This window comes from Corylus avellana, chromosome ca9 (genome assembly GCF_901000735.1).
Source record: "Corylus avellana chromosome ca9, CavTom2PMs-1.0".
NCBI lineage: Eukaryota > Viridiplantae > Streptophyta > Magnoliopsida > Fagales > Betulaceae > Corylus > Corylus avellana.
Window position 1 is genome coordinate 5070672 of NC_081549.1, and position 16622 is coordinate 5087293.

At 36.5% G+C, this 16622-nt stretch overlaps 2 protein-coding genes across 2 annotated transcripts; both read right to left on the minus strand.

The window, feature by feature from the left end:
• Positions 1-12: 12 nt before the first annotated feature.
• On the minus strand, positions 13-3482 carry LOC132192035 (uncharacterized). The gene is made up of 5 exons (XM_059607220.1): positions 2643-3482; positions 1287-1444; positions 1084-1139; positions 926-987; positions 13-752 (listed from the first exon to the last, which is right to left on the minus strand). The coding sequence occupies exons 2-5, from the start codon at positions 1429-1431 to the stop codon at positions 287-289; spliced, it is 729 nt and encodes a 242-aa protein (XP_059463203.1). The 5' UTR covers positions 1432-1444; positions 2643-3482; the 3' UTR covers positions 13-286.
• A 137-nt stretch (positions 3483-3619) lies between these two features.
• LOC132192034 (protein S-acyltransferase 11) lies at positions 3620-11529 on the minus strand. Its single transcript, XM_059607219.1, has 4 exons — positions 11309-11529; positions 10767-11025; positions 7690-7988; positions 3620-4302 (listed from the first exon to the last, which is right to left on the minus strand). Exons 1-4 carry the CDS (start codon positions 11339-11341, stop codon positions 3817-3819), a joined length of 1077 nt encoding a protein of 358 aa, XP_059463202.1. The 5' UTR covers positions 11342-11529; the 3' UTR covers positions 3620-3816.
• Positions 11530-16622: the final 5093 nt, after the last annotated feature.

The following is a 16622-nucleotide window of genomic DNA, read 5'->3' on the forward strand; positions in this document are numbered from 1 at the left end:
CACATATTTGTTTCATAATTATTTTACAATGCTGTTTAAATTAATATTTATTTAAAAATAAAAAATAAATTATTAAAACTATTACACCAATATTATTATGAGATGTAAAATACTAATATGATCTCGGCCGACATAGTGCATTTAGTGGAAATGTATTGGGCCAAGCCCAGCACTGCTCTTCATAATCCGTGTTGCATTCATTTGGTAATGAAAAATCCCGAAATTGTTGTGTCCTCCACCTGTTTCCTCTGTTTCTTCTCCTGTTTCCTTCCTCTGTTCCATTGCTTCAGGCTTTCCCTTCTCTAGTCTCAAGCAGAGGCATCCTCTCTCTGTCTCTGACTCTCTCTTTCAGCTCACCTAAAACCCTATGCTCCTCTTTCTCCGTGGATTTCTTCGAACTCTTGCTCCCCAATTTCTTCAATTCAGAGCAGAATTCCGTGATCTGATTCAGAATTTCCCGTCCACCTAACAAATTACGCGCCGAGAAAGTACTCCTCAGCTGTGGCTTCTTTTCGTGCTCCAACGGATTCCCAAATTGTTTCTTCACCTCTGTGCTTGGTTTCGATGCTGCTTTCTTAGACTTGGTGGTCCTGCCATTGGGAATGGGAGCAGAAACGTTTGGATTCTTGTTCTCACTGTCCATGGAATTCTTTGAAAAATATGATCCTCTGGCTCTCAAAGACTTTTGAGTGGGAACTTTTGCAGCTGCAGCTGAAGATGAATTTATTTCTTGTTCTTTTTGCTTCACATCTCTGCACCAAAAATAAATAACTTAATAGATATCCAGTGAAGAGATTTAGTTAGCTTACTTGAATATGGCTAATTATATTTTATTCTTTAAGCCCGAAAGTTTGAGAATTTAATTTTTCTATATTTTCCTGCATTTTCGGAAATGCCAAACAGAGTATTAGAATTTGAATTATACCTGCGATTCCTATCCCTGAAAGGAAAAATTTCCGAAATGGAAACTGATCTTAGAAGCTTAACCTGAAAAAAAACCGAATCAACGAACTTTGCTTAGGCTGATTATCTTTAAAAAGGGGAAACTGAGAATCAAATAAACAAAATTACATCAATTACAACCTTCGAATAGCGAATTGGTTTCAGAAAATCTTCAGCATTCTTCGGATGCTTGCAATCTGCAAAGCCGAGAGTGAAAATCAGTAAAAAAAAAAAAAAAAAACAAAGAGAGCCTGGCAAATGGGATTCGAAATTTTCTTTTCTTTTATTTTTCATTTGGTTTCTTCGGAACCTAACACGGAGTTAAACGAAGATTTGGGTCTTACCTGGATTGCAGAACCGAGGTTCATCGTCAATGGGTTCGTCCGGGGCAGAGAGATCGACCCATTGAGGCGCATCGAAGTTCTCGTACATGTCATCTTTGACAAATATGGACTCGACGTTCTTCCAATCGATGTTCTCCGGCTCCATGACTTCGAAGGATCTAAAAACAAAAAACAACGAAAATGGAAATTAGAACTAGAGATTTAGAGTAGGAAATGAATTATATGTGTAACAATGTTTAGAAAAACAGAAGATTGAGTAAGCTTTGCTCCGATTCTGGGATTCCGAATGGCTTTGATCCTGTAAAGATGTAGATCTTTGAGCTGAGAGAAACTCTAAAGAACTTTGTAGAAAGAGAGATGTGAGGGTTTGGAAAAGCTACAGAAATTTTGTAACGTCAGGAGAAAGAAATAATAGCAAATAGGGGATTTAAAACTTTTTTGACCGTTGGAGATGGCTCTCTCTCTCTCTCTCTGTGTTTTCTTTTCTTCCTTTTTTTTTTCCTAACAATTTGAGCGCTCTCCATTTGTTTTCATAAAAGAAGGTGAAGCCAAAAAAATAATAATAATAAAAATAAAAATAAAAATCAGCTAGTGTAAGGGTTATACTTTTCATCAAATTCTTCCATGATTCTCAGTAATTGCATTTAATTGTTATATATATAATATTTTGGATTTTTCTTGATCGATAAATCAATATATGAACTTGTCGCGTACTTTTGTTACGAAGTACATATGTTGGATTGGATTTGAAATGTTGTATTCTAACCGATCGGCATGTTCTTGGAAGTAGGCAAGATTAACCGACGCCACAGTTTTCAAATTATCTTTGTAAAATATTATCGTTACATGGTTTGATAAAGTCATATGCTTCTTTCTCATGGCATATTTTGGAGTTTTGGGATATATAATGAAGCATTTAAAGTGGATTTGTTTGGTGTACTTCTGAGGAAAATCTGGAAATGTAACCAGATGATTTGATAGGATTTGAATCGAAACCAAAAGACTCCAATAGAATCGTTTCATAATGGTGTCAAAGCTCCTTTGTATAATTAATGTTATCCTTGAGTGCAAACCGAGGGGAAGAAGTCAAAGAAAAATGCCAGTATTCTGTAATTTAGAATTAGGATTCTAAAGAATATCCGGTTAATTATATAAAGTGAAAAAACAAAAATACCCCTAAAATATAACTAACTAAATATTCTTCTGTTTAAAATGAACTGAAAATGATCAAATTCCTGTAATTTAAGGCATCCCCTCTCTCTCTCTCTCTCTCAAACTCTTGTTAATGATAAGAAAACTGAATTGGTAAAAATACAAAAAAGGAAGATCGATAAGAAGAAATTATGATTTTGAAACCTTGAAATTCATGCTCTTCTCTTCTTCGGAAGCATGAATTGGAACAATCTTGTATTGATTGGAGCAATCTTGTGTTCTTCTACTGAACTCTGTCCGTAGGCATTTCTTCTGATACCGGAAAAAGAATGCCGTCTGTGGCCATGAACAACCCATCTACCAATGTATCTTCAAATTCCAAGTCGACTTCAAAGTATGCTTGAAGTTGGATCCACAGCCCACACCTCCTGAGCTTCTTCATGCTTTCATTGTCGGTGGAGTGATACTACATGCCAGCAATGTTGCATAAGCTAGCAAAACAGTTAGGAATAATGGTTCAGGTGAAAGTGGCGGTGAGGGTGAGGTGAAATTGGTGACAACGTTAACGGTGGGGGCGCAGTTGGTGAGGCTAGTGCGGAGGATGAGCCAATGGAGGGGGCTGAGGAGGCTGAGCTGATGACTTCTAGTGGTTGATCCATTGCACAGAAAAGAAGAGAATCTCAACTAATTAGAACTGGTTCAATCATTTCTAATGATTGGTCTCTGGTGTTTTTCATCTTGCCAGACGTCTACAAACACTTTAGATAGACATTAACAAAAATATGAAATTTGTAGCTAAATTGAAACAGTGCCATATACTACAGTAAATAAAGACCACCCAGAGTGGGAAATCATTTGTTAGTGGTTTGAAAGGACCCAAGTCCTCATTGTATCCTCTCAAAATTAATGTGATTTTTAAAATCACCATTAGGTTTGTAATAAATTACTATTAAATTTTAATTTAATGGTGATTTTAAAAGTCGTATCAATTTTAAGAGAACACAGGACAACATGGGGATGTCATTTAGCATTATCTTAATAGTATTTACTATACTATTTTCTTGTGTAGCATTGTAACATGGACTAGACTCATAGTATGTCCCTCCATTCTCCCCAATCCTCAACATCCGAATATTAGACACATAATAGTATTTACTATGCTTGGTCTTTACCCGAAAAAAGAAATCCAATTCTCTTAACTATGATTCATAGCAGCATGTTAAAATAACATCTTGGAAAGACATGGCTGCATATCTCTGTGGGGGCTTTCAATGAACAAACCCCATCCCAAAATTTTTTTAAAAAACAAAACAAAACACACACACACAGTCACTGCATGAGGCAGACTATCATTAACATAAATTATTCGTCCACCTTTTCACCTTTTGTGTCTCTTCCGAGATCTCCAAAAAATTGGCAAATATCTGGATTTAGAATAAGGGCACCCAAAAAAACGGAAAAGATTTTGGCAATCTTTTTTCCCAACATCCCCATTTTCCTGTGAACCTAAATGACTTAAATAAGTTTTTCCTTGATAAATATAAGAAAGCTGCTGCCACAGAAGCACGCTCAACCCTATCTCCACTGAAACACATGAAACAAACAGATATACCAGAACAAGTCCTCTTGCAGATAGAAGCAGTGCAGACCTTAGCAAAGCAACAAAAACGTCCATCATAACTCTGAAACCCAAATCCATGTTAAACCCATTTAGACGGCCAACCGTATATGCTAATGTTAATGGTGGCCATATATGCAGCCCTGCATATGCAGTCATGATTGATACATAGATTGTACTGATGACAGCTGAAATGAGGAAGAGAATGAAATGCCGGTGATTTGCTGCACCAACACAGTTCCCAATCTGCAATGTAATTATAATAATTGTTAGCACCTCATGTGCTCTACTTTTCACAGAAACATTCCAAACTACTAGTTCAATAAAATGACAAATAACCCAATTTCCAAAGTAACCGGTCTAAGATTGTAAAACAATCTGATTATAAGACAGATTTACAAACAATTTTAGCACCATTCAAGTAGAGAACCATTTCAGCAATCCCTTCTTTTTCTCTGATTCCTCTACAACCTATCACAAAATTAAACCTGAGTTTGCTTTTGAGCTACCCTTGCAAAGCTCAAGCCAGAAAACCTGATATTACTCATAGATGCTTAATCTACGTCCATAACTACAGAGGAAAACCTCTTCTGGTGTGCAGATGCACCAACTGATTTTAAGTTCAACCATCTTGTACATGTGCATGATGATTATTAATTGTTGTCCATTGCATATTTGTTCATAGTGCAAATCCAAAGAGAGTTCTCAGGCTCAAGTTTTTTATGCACAAATTCTTATTGGTTATTAAAACTAAGGAGCTATTTCTGGACATATGCAAGTTGACGAAGAAGAAAAGCAGAAAGGCATTATTTGGAATCTCAATAGACCATTAAAGATTCAAAGCAAACTCAAGGACGTGTTTCCTCTCACCTGGAGGGATTGATACAAAGCATGTTGAAAAGGGCCTTTTACAAACCCTAAAGCATTCAAGAGGAACAGTAAAAGAAAGCCTAGACCACCATAAGTTAGCTTGTATAATCAACTTTGGTTACTTCAGAAGCTGTTTTCTGTCCTAAAAAAATAATATCTTTGTTTTTGTACTTACTTAATGTGTCATGTGACTTTTAATTAGTCATGTTACCACTAAAAAGTCATTTGACTTTTTGATTAGGCATGTGATCACTACAGGACAGATTTAGAACAATTAGATATGATCTACATGAATGCTTTTGATCCCATCTTTGCTGGGGCACCATTCTCTTTTTTAAGGATATGCTAAAGTTCTAACAACAGCTTTTTGGAGAATTACTGAATGAAATTTGGGCCAATGTTTGTAGCTGTTTCTCCCCCTATCTGTTAGGGATTGAGATGGGTGTTCTTGCTAATTTGACAGCTTGAGTTAGCTCCCTGATCTCCATTCTTAAATTCTACTATTTCCTAATCAGTTATCCTGGATTTATTTTCCGTACACAGTATTTTGAATTTCACTTCAGATGCCATTTCTTTCAAATCTAAGATCATACTATTGAGAACCTCTTCAAAGTTCAAACAAATCCTTAATGCCTCAGCCACTATCCCTTGGAGCCTTTTCTATCAGTTGCAATTCTGATGTGCTAAATGTGAAATTAGAATCTGAGCCAAAAGGGTTTAACAATACATTTCACAATGATTTATAGCCAAAAGGGTTAAACGTTCTACCACACCTTTTAGTTGAACCAACAGCTGTCTCCAAATGCATTTGTATGTACTTTCATGCTCTACGTCATTCACGTTCTCCGTACTAACAAAAATGGTAGGAGCACCAGGGTTGCCCGAGCGTAGCCAAACACCTCCCACCACTACCAACTTTGTCCTTCATGTCTGTCTTTTGAGATACCCACTTTGCCCTTGATCAATGTGGCAAAATCCAAAGTTTGCACAGCCCCTACCACTACCTCCACGTAAGACTTTCAACCATCAACCGTCCACCAGAGCCTTATACACTGGCATTGAGGAAGACCCACCCAAAACTAGTGACTAAGGACCACCGAGGCACTTACAAGACTGCAACTGTCCTCCGCCGAAAGACAACTGAAGCAAAGTTGCCACCTTTCGCAACTTGGAAACACAACTTTTTCATCCCCTCCCTTCACGACCCTCCAGGATGGCAATGAAGCCCCTTCAGCCACCATCCCCGTCCTCCGCCAGCTAAGAACTGGTCGTGACTATTCGAGCACCTTTGTGCTAGAAAATATTTACTACCAACCCTAGAAGATTTGAAAAACTCCTTGGACCAGCACCTCCACAGTAGCCAACAGCCACAGCACACTAACCTTGCCCATGAACACTGCTCGGTAGAACCTGTACTTCTCTCAACCATACGCAGCACAATATCTTACTCTCTCCGGAGCTCTTGCAAAAGTTAGTGCCATTGTGGATGATAGAGACTAGAAGTGGCCTACTGCTCAACCTATCGAACAGATGAAGGCACAACATGCCACCTTGATGACCCTTAGACCAGACCAATCTAGAAAGGATGTGCTTCTTTGGAAAGATGACCCAATGGGTAATTTCTTAATTGATAACGCTTGGGAAAGCCTCCGTTCCCAAGGTCCAAAACTCCAATAAATAAATTAGTTTTGCATAGCAAAGCAATTCCTCAACATGTAGTATTTCTTTGGCTAACTATTCGGGATGGTTTGTATACTCGGAACAACTTGCAAGCATTCAGTATTATTTGGGAGGTAAAATATATCTTTTGTGGACAATGGTGCAAAGATCGAGACAACTTGTTCTTCTCTTTCCCTTTTTTTCCAAAACTCATTTGGTGCCACCTATGTGCTAAATACAATATTCCATTGGCCTCAAGAAGCCCGAAGGAGATTGCTGGTTGGATGTCTCAAAGTTTCAAATGCAAGCCACTTCCCAGCCTGATTTGCAAGTTAATATTTGTTGCAGCAGTATACACCATTTGTAGAGAGAGAAATGCACGGACTTACCATGACAAATCTAAACAGGTTTATAATGTCATTCAGGATATCATGTCTTGTGTTAGGTCTAGAACTGAGACTCTCCATGACCTTGAACCATCTCAAGAAAATAGAAGACAACAAATATCATGGAAGATTTCGGAGAAGGGATTAATTAGATAGAAATATTAATCAAGGTATAATTCTCCAGGTCATCTTTTCGCACAACTGGGTAGATACCCCACTCTATGCTTGGAGGCATGCCAACACACTGAATCACCGCAAGGATGAATGAAGAATTGGTAGTCACAAACAAGATAATCTTTATGATGGAGTGGAATATCCCACAGAAATAGCCAATAGAAAAAACAATGAGGTAAACTGCCCACATTCCACCGCCTGCATTTTCAAAAAAAGATGTATTTCGGAGGAGGGTGTGGTGAGAAGCGTATGTCTTCTTAATCAAGTCTTTTATTTTATCAGTGTATGCCTCGGTACCTTGGTACAGTTTTCCGTTTGGATATAATATTTACCTTGTCCAAAAAAAGAAAAGAACATAGGTGATGGTCTTATGCCTCCATGAACTTCTTTTCAGGTGACTAAAGGAATATTAATGTGAATGTTCACAACCCGAAAAGGAAAATTTAATAAACTTTCCATGTACATGATTCAAATGGGTGGAAAACACTTAATTAACATATGTCAAGTGAGTTAATAATAATAAGCAAAGGTGATAAGCACTTACAAATGGGCAATGATGATCCATATCCAATATACACATTCCGCATGAACTGCAATGATGAGTCCTAGGTGATTTTGGTTTTGAGCAATGGTGACAGAAGGTATAATTCTCCAGGTCACCTTTTCGCACAACTGGGTAGATACCCCACTGTATGCTTGGAGGCATGCCAGCACACTGAAATGCCGCAAGGATGAATGAAGAAATGGTAGTCACAGAGAGGATAATTGATATGATGGAGTGGAATATCCCACACAAATAGTTAATAGAAAAAACAATGGGGAACACTGCCCACACTCCACCACCTGCATTTAAAAAAAAAATGTACCAAGGTGAGATGGAAAAAGATGTCCAGAAATATGTGATTCACAAACTAACGTTACTTTGTAGAGCACTAAGACACTCCATGATGGAAAATGTGGGTTTCAAAACTTAGGATTAAAATAAGAATTATGGAATACATTTTTGTGCAAAATAATGTGACTATGTGCAGCATTGCTTATCATTGGACATAATAAACTTAGCAAATGAACCATGGTAGAAGGTTCAACACTGGAACATAAGTTAACCCATATGGTACATCAATTGTTTGAGGCAATATCTCAAGAACAAAAAGTCACAAGTGTAACTTCTGCAGATTACTGATGTTTTGTTCTTTTCCTTTTCCCTTTTCAGCTAAATATGAATCACACACCGAACGGTATAAAAAGTACAAACTTTAACTCTTAAAAACTATAGGACATTAATTGTTCTACCCTCTTGAAAGTATTTAACACTGTCAAGCAACAGAGAAAGGAGAAAAGATCCACTACAGTTGACATCTCACGCAAAGCAATGTCAATAAAACTAACAAGAAATAAAAATAAAATATGTTCCTACAAGCGAAATGCTTTTTTTTTTTTTTGGTAAGTTATTCAATCTTAATAGACAGTGAAAGGGGCGCAACCCAAGTACATATGGAGCATACAAGAGAAACACCCACATAGGAAAGGAAAAACAGCACAAATCCAAAAATTTCAGAAAATTAGAAAAGCGAGAACTACTTGTAGTAGTTATCCACTCGTAAAGGATTTTGAACATAATATCTTTTAACTCTACCACTAATTTCACGCAATCTTCAAAGTTTCAGGAGTTGCATTCTCTCCAGATGCACTACATCACACAAAAGGTAGTCAATATAAACTAGAGTATAATTACAATTATTCAGTATAATCAATTTAGTAGAATCAATTGTAATTAATAATAACCTGTGACAAGTCATGAAATGACATGTGTCACAGGCCTATTAAAGCTAGTTATATTTTTTCCTTTCGGTCCCTCTTCAAGCTAATGTAATTTGACCATAGTGTAAGGGGCATTTAATCTTTATTTGAGTTTGGTTTTATTTATAAAACATGGATTAGGAGTTAAATCCTAATGGGGCTGGTCTTGCAAGACATGGGCTAGGATTAAAGTCCAAGCCCAAGTCAATTCGGGATAGTTTGTATATCAGCCCAAATTACAAGCTTTTGGCATCATCCGGGAGGTAAAGTGTACTCTTTGTCGGCAAGGGTGTGAAGACCGTGACAACTTGTTCTTCTCTTGCCCCTTCTCGAAGCAAATATAGCACCATCTTTGTAACAAGTGCAACATTCAATGGTCCCCAAGAACTTGGGAGGAAAATGTTTGCTAGATGTCTCAAAGGTTCAAAAGCAAGTTCCTTCGTAGCTTGATATGCAAACTTATGTTTGCTGCAGCTCTATTTGGAGAGAAAGAAATGCAAGGATCCATCATGATCGAACTAAACATGTTTGTAATATAATTTCAGTATCAGGTTCCGTGTTAGGGCTAGAATCAACACCCTCCATGGTCTTGATCCATCTCAGGAAAATAGATCGTTTTGGAGGTCTTAGGGAGTTTTGGAGATGTTTAGGCAAAAGTAGAGTAGTCTATGCCGTCGATTTGAGTTGGATGGAGTCCTTGTTGTAGGTTAGCTCCCTAACAACCTAGTTGCTTGTATTCTCTTTCCTATGTTGAGGTATACCCTTGTGCCTTTATACATTTTTTTTTTTTATCATTGGATATAATACTTGCCTATCTAAAATATAGTTGGTCTTTTACAAGAGGAAAAATATTTTTTTAATAAGTAATACAATTCATTAATAAGAGCAGGATGTATACAAGAGATAACCCCCACTAATGATGAAAAGAAGAATAGAACAAGAGAAAATATTGATGATGTTTGTTGCCAATATTGCCAACATCTTTTTAATCTGCTTTTCGTATCATAGATTTTCCCATTACAACAAATAACATCCGATGTACTACTAACCCAGTAATATTGTCATATACAAACACCAGATATTTGCCTCCCCAATCATGTTGTTGGAGAGTATTAGCCTAATAAACAACATATATGGGCCACAAGGGCTTTTAGCAACATTGACACTAAGACTGCCATTGTTTCTATATGCATTCTTCCCTTTAGTTTAAGCCTCAAAATGTCTTTGTTGGGAACAGGTTCTTCATTTATTTTCTTTTCTTTACTTTTGTGTCTGAACAGGTCTTCATGGAGCCACTAGAATTAATTCAAAACTATCAGACTCATCAAATCTAACTATGTCACCTAAATATTAAGCATGAGAACTCAGGCTTCTAGACATTCGAATTTCATTCTCAATCTAAGTTTATTATATTAGAGTAATGCTACACACACTCACATTCTTTCACTCTCACTCTCACACACCCTCAAGTGGCTCCCACTCTCACCATTTGATCAAAATCCAATAATAATATATCCCAAATCCAATGGTGAGAGTGGGTGCCACCTAAGGGTGTATGAGAGTAGGAGTGCGAGAGTGGGAGTATGTGTAGCATTACTCATTATATTAAGCTAAACCAATTTTACTTTACAGTCTCTTGATGAAAGAAAAGCTGACACTATTTCACATATATCAATTAAAATTTTGACTGGTAATGATCATCTGTTGGAGTGAAACTGATACTGTTCCTGGTTATGAACTGCCAAAAGAACACGGGCAGGGGAGAGGGGAACCATCTCAATCATATCACAAAGAGCTACTTAAGGAGATATATTGACTTACATATCACAAAGAGCATAAACACAAGGAGGACACAAAGAAAGCACCGGTCACGCAAGCGTCTCCACAAAGAGCACCTGCTTCCACATTTCCGTGGGTTTTGATTGGTTATGGCCCCACACCAGCCACACTTGAAAATAGGAGCATTAGATGGACGAAGAAGGCGTAATCCACAGCCCCAGCATATTGCCTCATGATCCTCACCCACTGTTCTTATAAAAAGCTCCTCAGGATCCTCACTCATTGTTCTTATAAAAAGCTCCTATAACGTGACCCTTCGATTAGCAAAAAAGTCATAACATTATAAGGCAATGCACAAAAAAGATCACCCAAAAAGCCATATGCATACAACCATAAACTCGCCCACATAGGGGCGGAGCCACCAGCCTGCCCAAATTTTATTTACCCCCATCATTGGAAGAAAAAAAAAAATCCCCTCGTGAATCCTCTGAAGTCGAACCACGCCCTCTATAAACTGAAAATCTTTCAAAGCATAGAAGAACACGAAGAAGAAGAAGAAGAAAATGGTGAAAGTGGCGACCTACTTCGCGATGGCCTTTGGAGCCTTTGGAATCCATGAATAAGCTTCACGGCTGGATCGCTCTACACCAAAGACGAAAAGATCAAGAGGTTGGAGAAGGAAGGAGAGGTCAACGGGTTCCGAGTGGAGCTAATGCAACAAGCCAAGCAGCGGGACCCTCTCGCTTGGCAAGATCAGGACCCTTTGTTTGTTTATTGTTTTTTCTAAAGCAATATTAGGAGACCTAAAGTTATTCAGCAGGGCTATTACCATGAACCATCGCTACACCCAAATTTGCCTCTGGCTAAATAAATGCTAGTTGGATGTGCGTTTGAGCAGGCTACAAATGTGTTTAATACTGAGAAAGCCCATTTTAAGATAAGTAGTCAAATCACCATATTCTGATTCTCTTCATTAAATTTTCACTTGAAATGAAGAGGAGCCGGTTCACGGCTAGAATTAAGATTAGGGTTCTGCAAAATCATTGCATATCGTCTAACTATAATCTGAAAACTAATTGTCACGGCCTAATCGGGGACCAGTAGGCAGTAGGTTTTTTTCATTTCCAACAAAGTCGATTAGATAGACAGAATACTTTTCTAACCAAAAGACAATGCTAATAGACGTTACCACCCAACTTTTTTCCATTTCTTTGTTTAACCATTTAGTCATATGAGAGGATATTAAATATGACTACATTACCGACTGATATTACCGGCCAACTTTACCGACCGTCACCATAATTGACATATCAATGATGGTCAGTGACGAAAAAGAAGGTTGGCGAAAGAAGTCGGTGAAAATTCCAATTTCACCGACCATGGAGGCGTCAAATGCAAAAATGCTATTTTCGTAACCGAGTTATCCAACTCTCAACCCTAACTACGAATCTTACGATGGACTAAAAAAGATCTAAGGTTTAAAAACTTTATAGAGTAAGAAGCGGTTCTTTTGGGGTTTACTCTTTCCAATCGACCAGATGTCTTCGGAGTCCATAAAAATGGAGCATTGGCCAATGATCGCAGCATATTGAGATGATGTCCATCATGTTAAAACATATGCAACGTGAAATTGAATTCTTGATTTCTAACAAGTTATCCTTCGCACATAGAATCTCTCCTTTTGCAAGTCATCCTTCCCCAATTCACTTTTCAATGTTATCACCGTCTTTCAGCTACATGAGGTTGTTGTCTCTCCAACATTTTAACGTGTTAGATGAAGATTTGATTCTCTTGCAGTTCTTGCATGTGGCATCCATTGTATGCAGGCAGAGGAAAGAAAAAAGTTGAGGTTAGTCGATCCAAGAGCAGCATGGGCTAGGCCTAATGCCTACTAACTAGACAATCCGTGAGCAGCGTGGTTTGTGTTACTCGTACTTTACCTACAATTCATCCGCTGGCCTACTGATCCTGCTCTAATTCACTGTTAATAAAAATGGTGGGGCTCTTTTGATTGATGGGAATAGGATTCTCTCTAGTCTAAAATTAGACCGGAGAATATTTAGTTAATAGCCAATATTTCTCTAGGACTATAAATAGAATATATGTCCCATTAATATAAATAATAATAAAATATTATTTATATTTTAAAAATAATAAAAAATTAAAAAATATTTTTTTAAAAACTAAGGGGTGGCTTGACCACCACCGTTGGCCTGGAGTGGCCCGGTCAAACTAAAACAAAAAAATAAAATTTCGTTTAGCCCTTGGAGGTGGCCAGATCACCCCCGTTGGGCCATGGGGTGGCCAGGCCAAACTAAAAACTATATATAATGTTTGGCCGTTGGGAGGTGGCCGGACCACCCCCAAGGGCCCAAAAAAAAAAAAAAAAAAATTTGTTTGACCGTTGGGGGTGGCAGGCCATTGGGGTGGCTCTTACAGCTAAAATAGGGTGGTCCGATCACCCCTATGGCCAAGCTAGATGGGTGGCCAGCCACCCCTATTTTTTTATTATTTGCTTTATTATTATTTTTTATTTTAAATAATATTTTATTATTATTTTTTGTTAGTAGGACAGATATTCCATTTGTAACTCTAGGATTTCTGAAAAGAAATCTCAGCCATGAACAAGAAACCCTTTAGTCCAATATGGACTGGAAAGGATCTTATTCCTGTTTAATGGCCATGAAGGACAGTGGTTTAATGGCTTAAAAAAATTCTCAAAGTAGTTAGGTAAACGTTAGCGTATGAGTTCAAATCCCTCAATAGGAATTTTTATTTTTGACTAGTGTAAACCACTTTGGTTTCTATTAACGTCCTGGTGGAGCTGAATCATGCTATGACTCAGTTGGACTTGAGGGAATGCTTGCAATTCCCATCGTCTAGGTATAATAGGCACAGTTGGCTTCTCCTGCCTGCTTTTTTTTCCTTAAAAAAAAAAAGGAAATTTCGCAACTAACCCATATTTGCTGCTCTGTGTGCAAAATTGATAACGCATATCAGAAGTTTGTTTGGTCTGGTCCATCCCTGCATGAATGAAGGGCGTTGGGGTAGTTGAGATTAATTGCAAACCTTACTCACACATAAATTAGGCCAAAAGTGGTTGGCCAACCAAGAGAAATAATACAACCTGGTCAATGGTGATTATGTTAATGCTTTGTAGGTTGTGGTTTGTGTTTTTTTTGAAAAAAAGTATGCTGATATAATATTAATATCACATTAATTTTGTCAATATATATATATATATATATATATATATATATATAATTTTGAAAAGAATAAAACAAAAGGACGAGGAAAAAAGGTTTATCAAATAAAACCAAATGATTGTAGATTAACAAGGTGTTCTTAAAATTAACTACAGTATTAAATGGATAGAGTACTCCTAAGAGTTAATACAAATTTTATTATTAATTTTTTACTAAATAATTAAATTAAATTTAAGGGAAAAGTCTACATACTCCTCTCAAACTACCACCAAATTGACAATGTTCTCCTTAAACTTTTAATTATGACAATGTCTTTCCAAACTACTAAAAATTGTCAATGTTTTCCCAATGACGAAACTACTCTTAGTCCAATAAAAATAAAAAATATTAAAACTTCTAGAAAAAAAACCTTTTAAAAAAATAAATAAATAAATCCAAATGGTGGCAAATTTAAAATTTAAAAAAAAAAATCCTTTGTATAAGTAAAAAATTAAAAAAATTCGATTTTTTTTGTTATAAAAAAATGAAAATTTTTGTTTTTTTGTTTGTCTTATAACTTTTTAAAATAAAAATTTCAGTTTTAAAAAAATTAACAATTTTCCTTTTCTAAAACAATTTTTTTTTTAGAAAATGTTTCTTTTAAATAAAAATTTCTGTTTAAAAAAAATCGTTTTAAAAAAATATTCATTTAAAAAAAATCATTTTTTAAAAAGAAATTAAAAATCTTCTTTAAAAAAGAAAATCATTCTTTCTAAATTAAATTTTTCATTTTAATTTTTTTTAATTTATTTTTTGAAATTTATAGGGGTATTTTTGTCTTATTGAGAAAAATATAGGGACGTTTTTATCTTTTTGCTAGCCTAAGGAGGAGATATTAACAATATTTTGGTAGATTGAGGGACATTGTCACAGTTAAAAATTTGGAAAGATATAGTCAATTAAGTAGTAGTTTGAAGAAAGTACCTAGACTTTACTCTAAATTTAATTTATTGTGTCCCCAATAGGTAGCTCAATCGGCTGGGACCACATTTAATGAAGTGGAGGTCACTAGTTCGAATCCCCCTCCCTCTTCTTGTGTCGACATGTTAAAAAAAAAAAATAAAAAAATAAAAAAATTAATCTATTGTTTACAAACTTTATATCAGATTGGTCCCGTGTACTCAACAGCCAACCAAATTTTTGGACCAATCAAGTTCATCAACATCGGCAATTGAATGCCGGCAGCCGTCTCTCCGGTGTCACCATCGCCGACGTCTTAGAGTCATCAATCACACGTACACGCAAGGCCACCAATCACAAAGTGCCAAAAAGCATTTCGAGATTTACACGCCAACGTTAATATCTGTTCATATCGGGATCATCGCAAGTGGTGATTGACGGCGTCACACTTGCATTATATGAATCTGTTCCTAGACACTTGTGAGCATCTCCGATGCTTTAAATGGCTAATTTCAGTTTAATATAATTGATATAAACAATTTTGACCTTTGAATGAATATTTAATAAATAATAATGAGGACAATGATTTCCTTCTTATTTTTTATTAGTTTCTCGTTTACTTCTATTTTACTTTAACATATTAAAAATTAGTAACTAAAAAAAAGCAAAGAATTAAATAAATAATATGTTAAAGTTTGTATATAAAATCTAATAGCCAACAAATCATTTTTTTTATAATTTTTTTTTAGAGAAATCGAGCGAATTCTATTAATAAAACAACATAATGTTCTATAAATATGATATCAGAGATACAAAAGATGAACTTCCTCAATAAGAATATTTTCCATACTCAATGATAAGGCTTCCTTTTTTGCTAAGCATGAGGATGTACTATTTAATTATTGTCTAACATGATTTATCTTCCATATTTATAAACTATTTAAAATCCCACGAGCCTCTTCTATAATATGTCCATAATGACGCAAATTTTTGCCTTCATTATGCAATGCCTTGACTACTTAGAGGGCATCGCCTTCTAGGATCACCCTATAGAAACCTAACTCATGACAAAAATGAACAGCCCTCAATGTCGCCACAACCTCCACAATATCAAGCTCGATGATATAGTCTTTTGGTGTTGATAAAGTTGCCAACACCCTTCTTATACTATCTCTGATTATAACATCAATCCCAATTTTTCTTCTATATTTATCAACGGCTGCATTCCAATTAACTTTAACAAAGCCGTCATTTTGGGCTTTCCATTGGAGATCCGCTTTTGACCACTGTATTAAGATGACTAACATTTTCCCCATAAACCAAAGCATTATGCCGTAGCCATATAATCTGACGGACTACCGCCATGAATTCTATATCCTCCTTATCCAAATAACCACTGTTAACACAAATTTCGGTCACTAATGTTTAATGCTAACACGCCCACGCAAGCTTGATAATAGTGATAGACACAATCACGTATATGAACGAAGAAGAGTGGGGAAGAGAGAGAATTTATGAATAATCTTGTCATTTTTGTCACAATATCCTACGGCTATTGGCGATCCTCTCTTGTCCACCGTCTGATTTCTTAGGGATTTGTGCCGAACATGCTTGGCCAGGGTGGTGACACGTGGGTCGTCAGGATTGACCCGATATGGCCCCTACAGGGGCTGGCCCACCCATCGTGCGAAGGGAGATGGCTCCCATGCCTCCTGTAGCGTAGATCGTGTGGATTGGATGCTTCACTATTGTG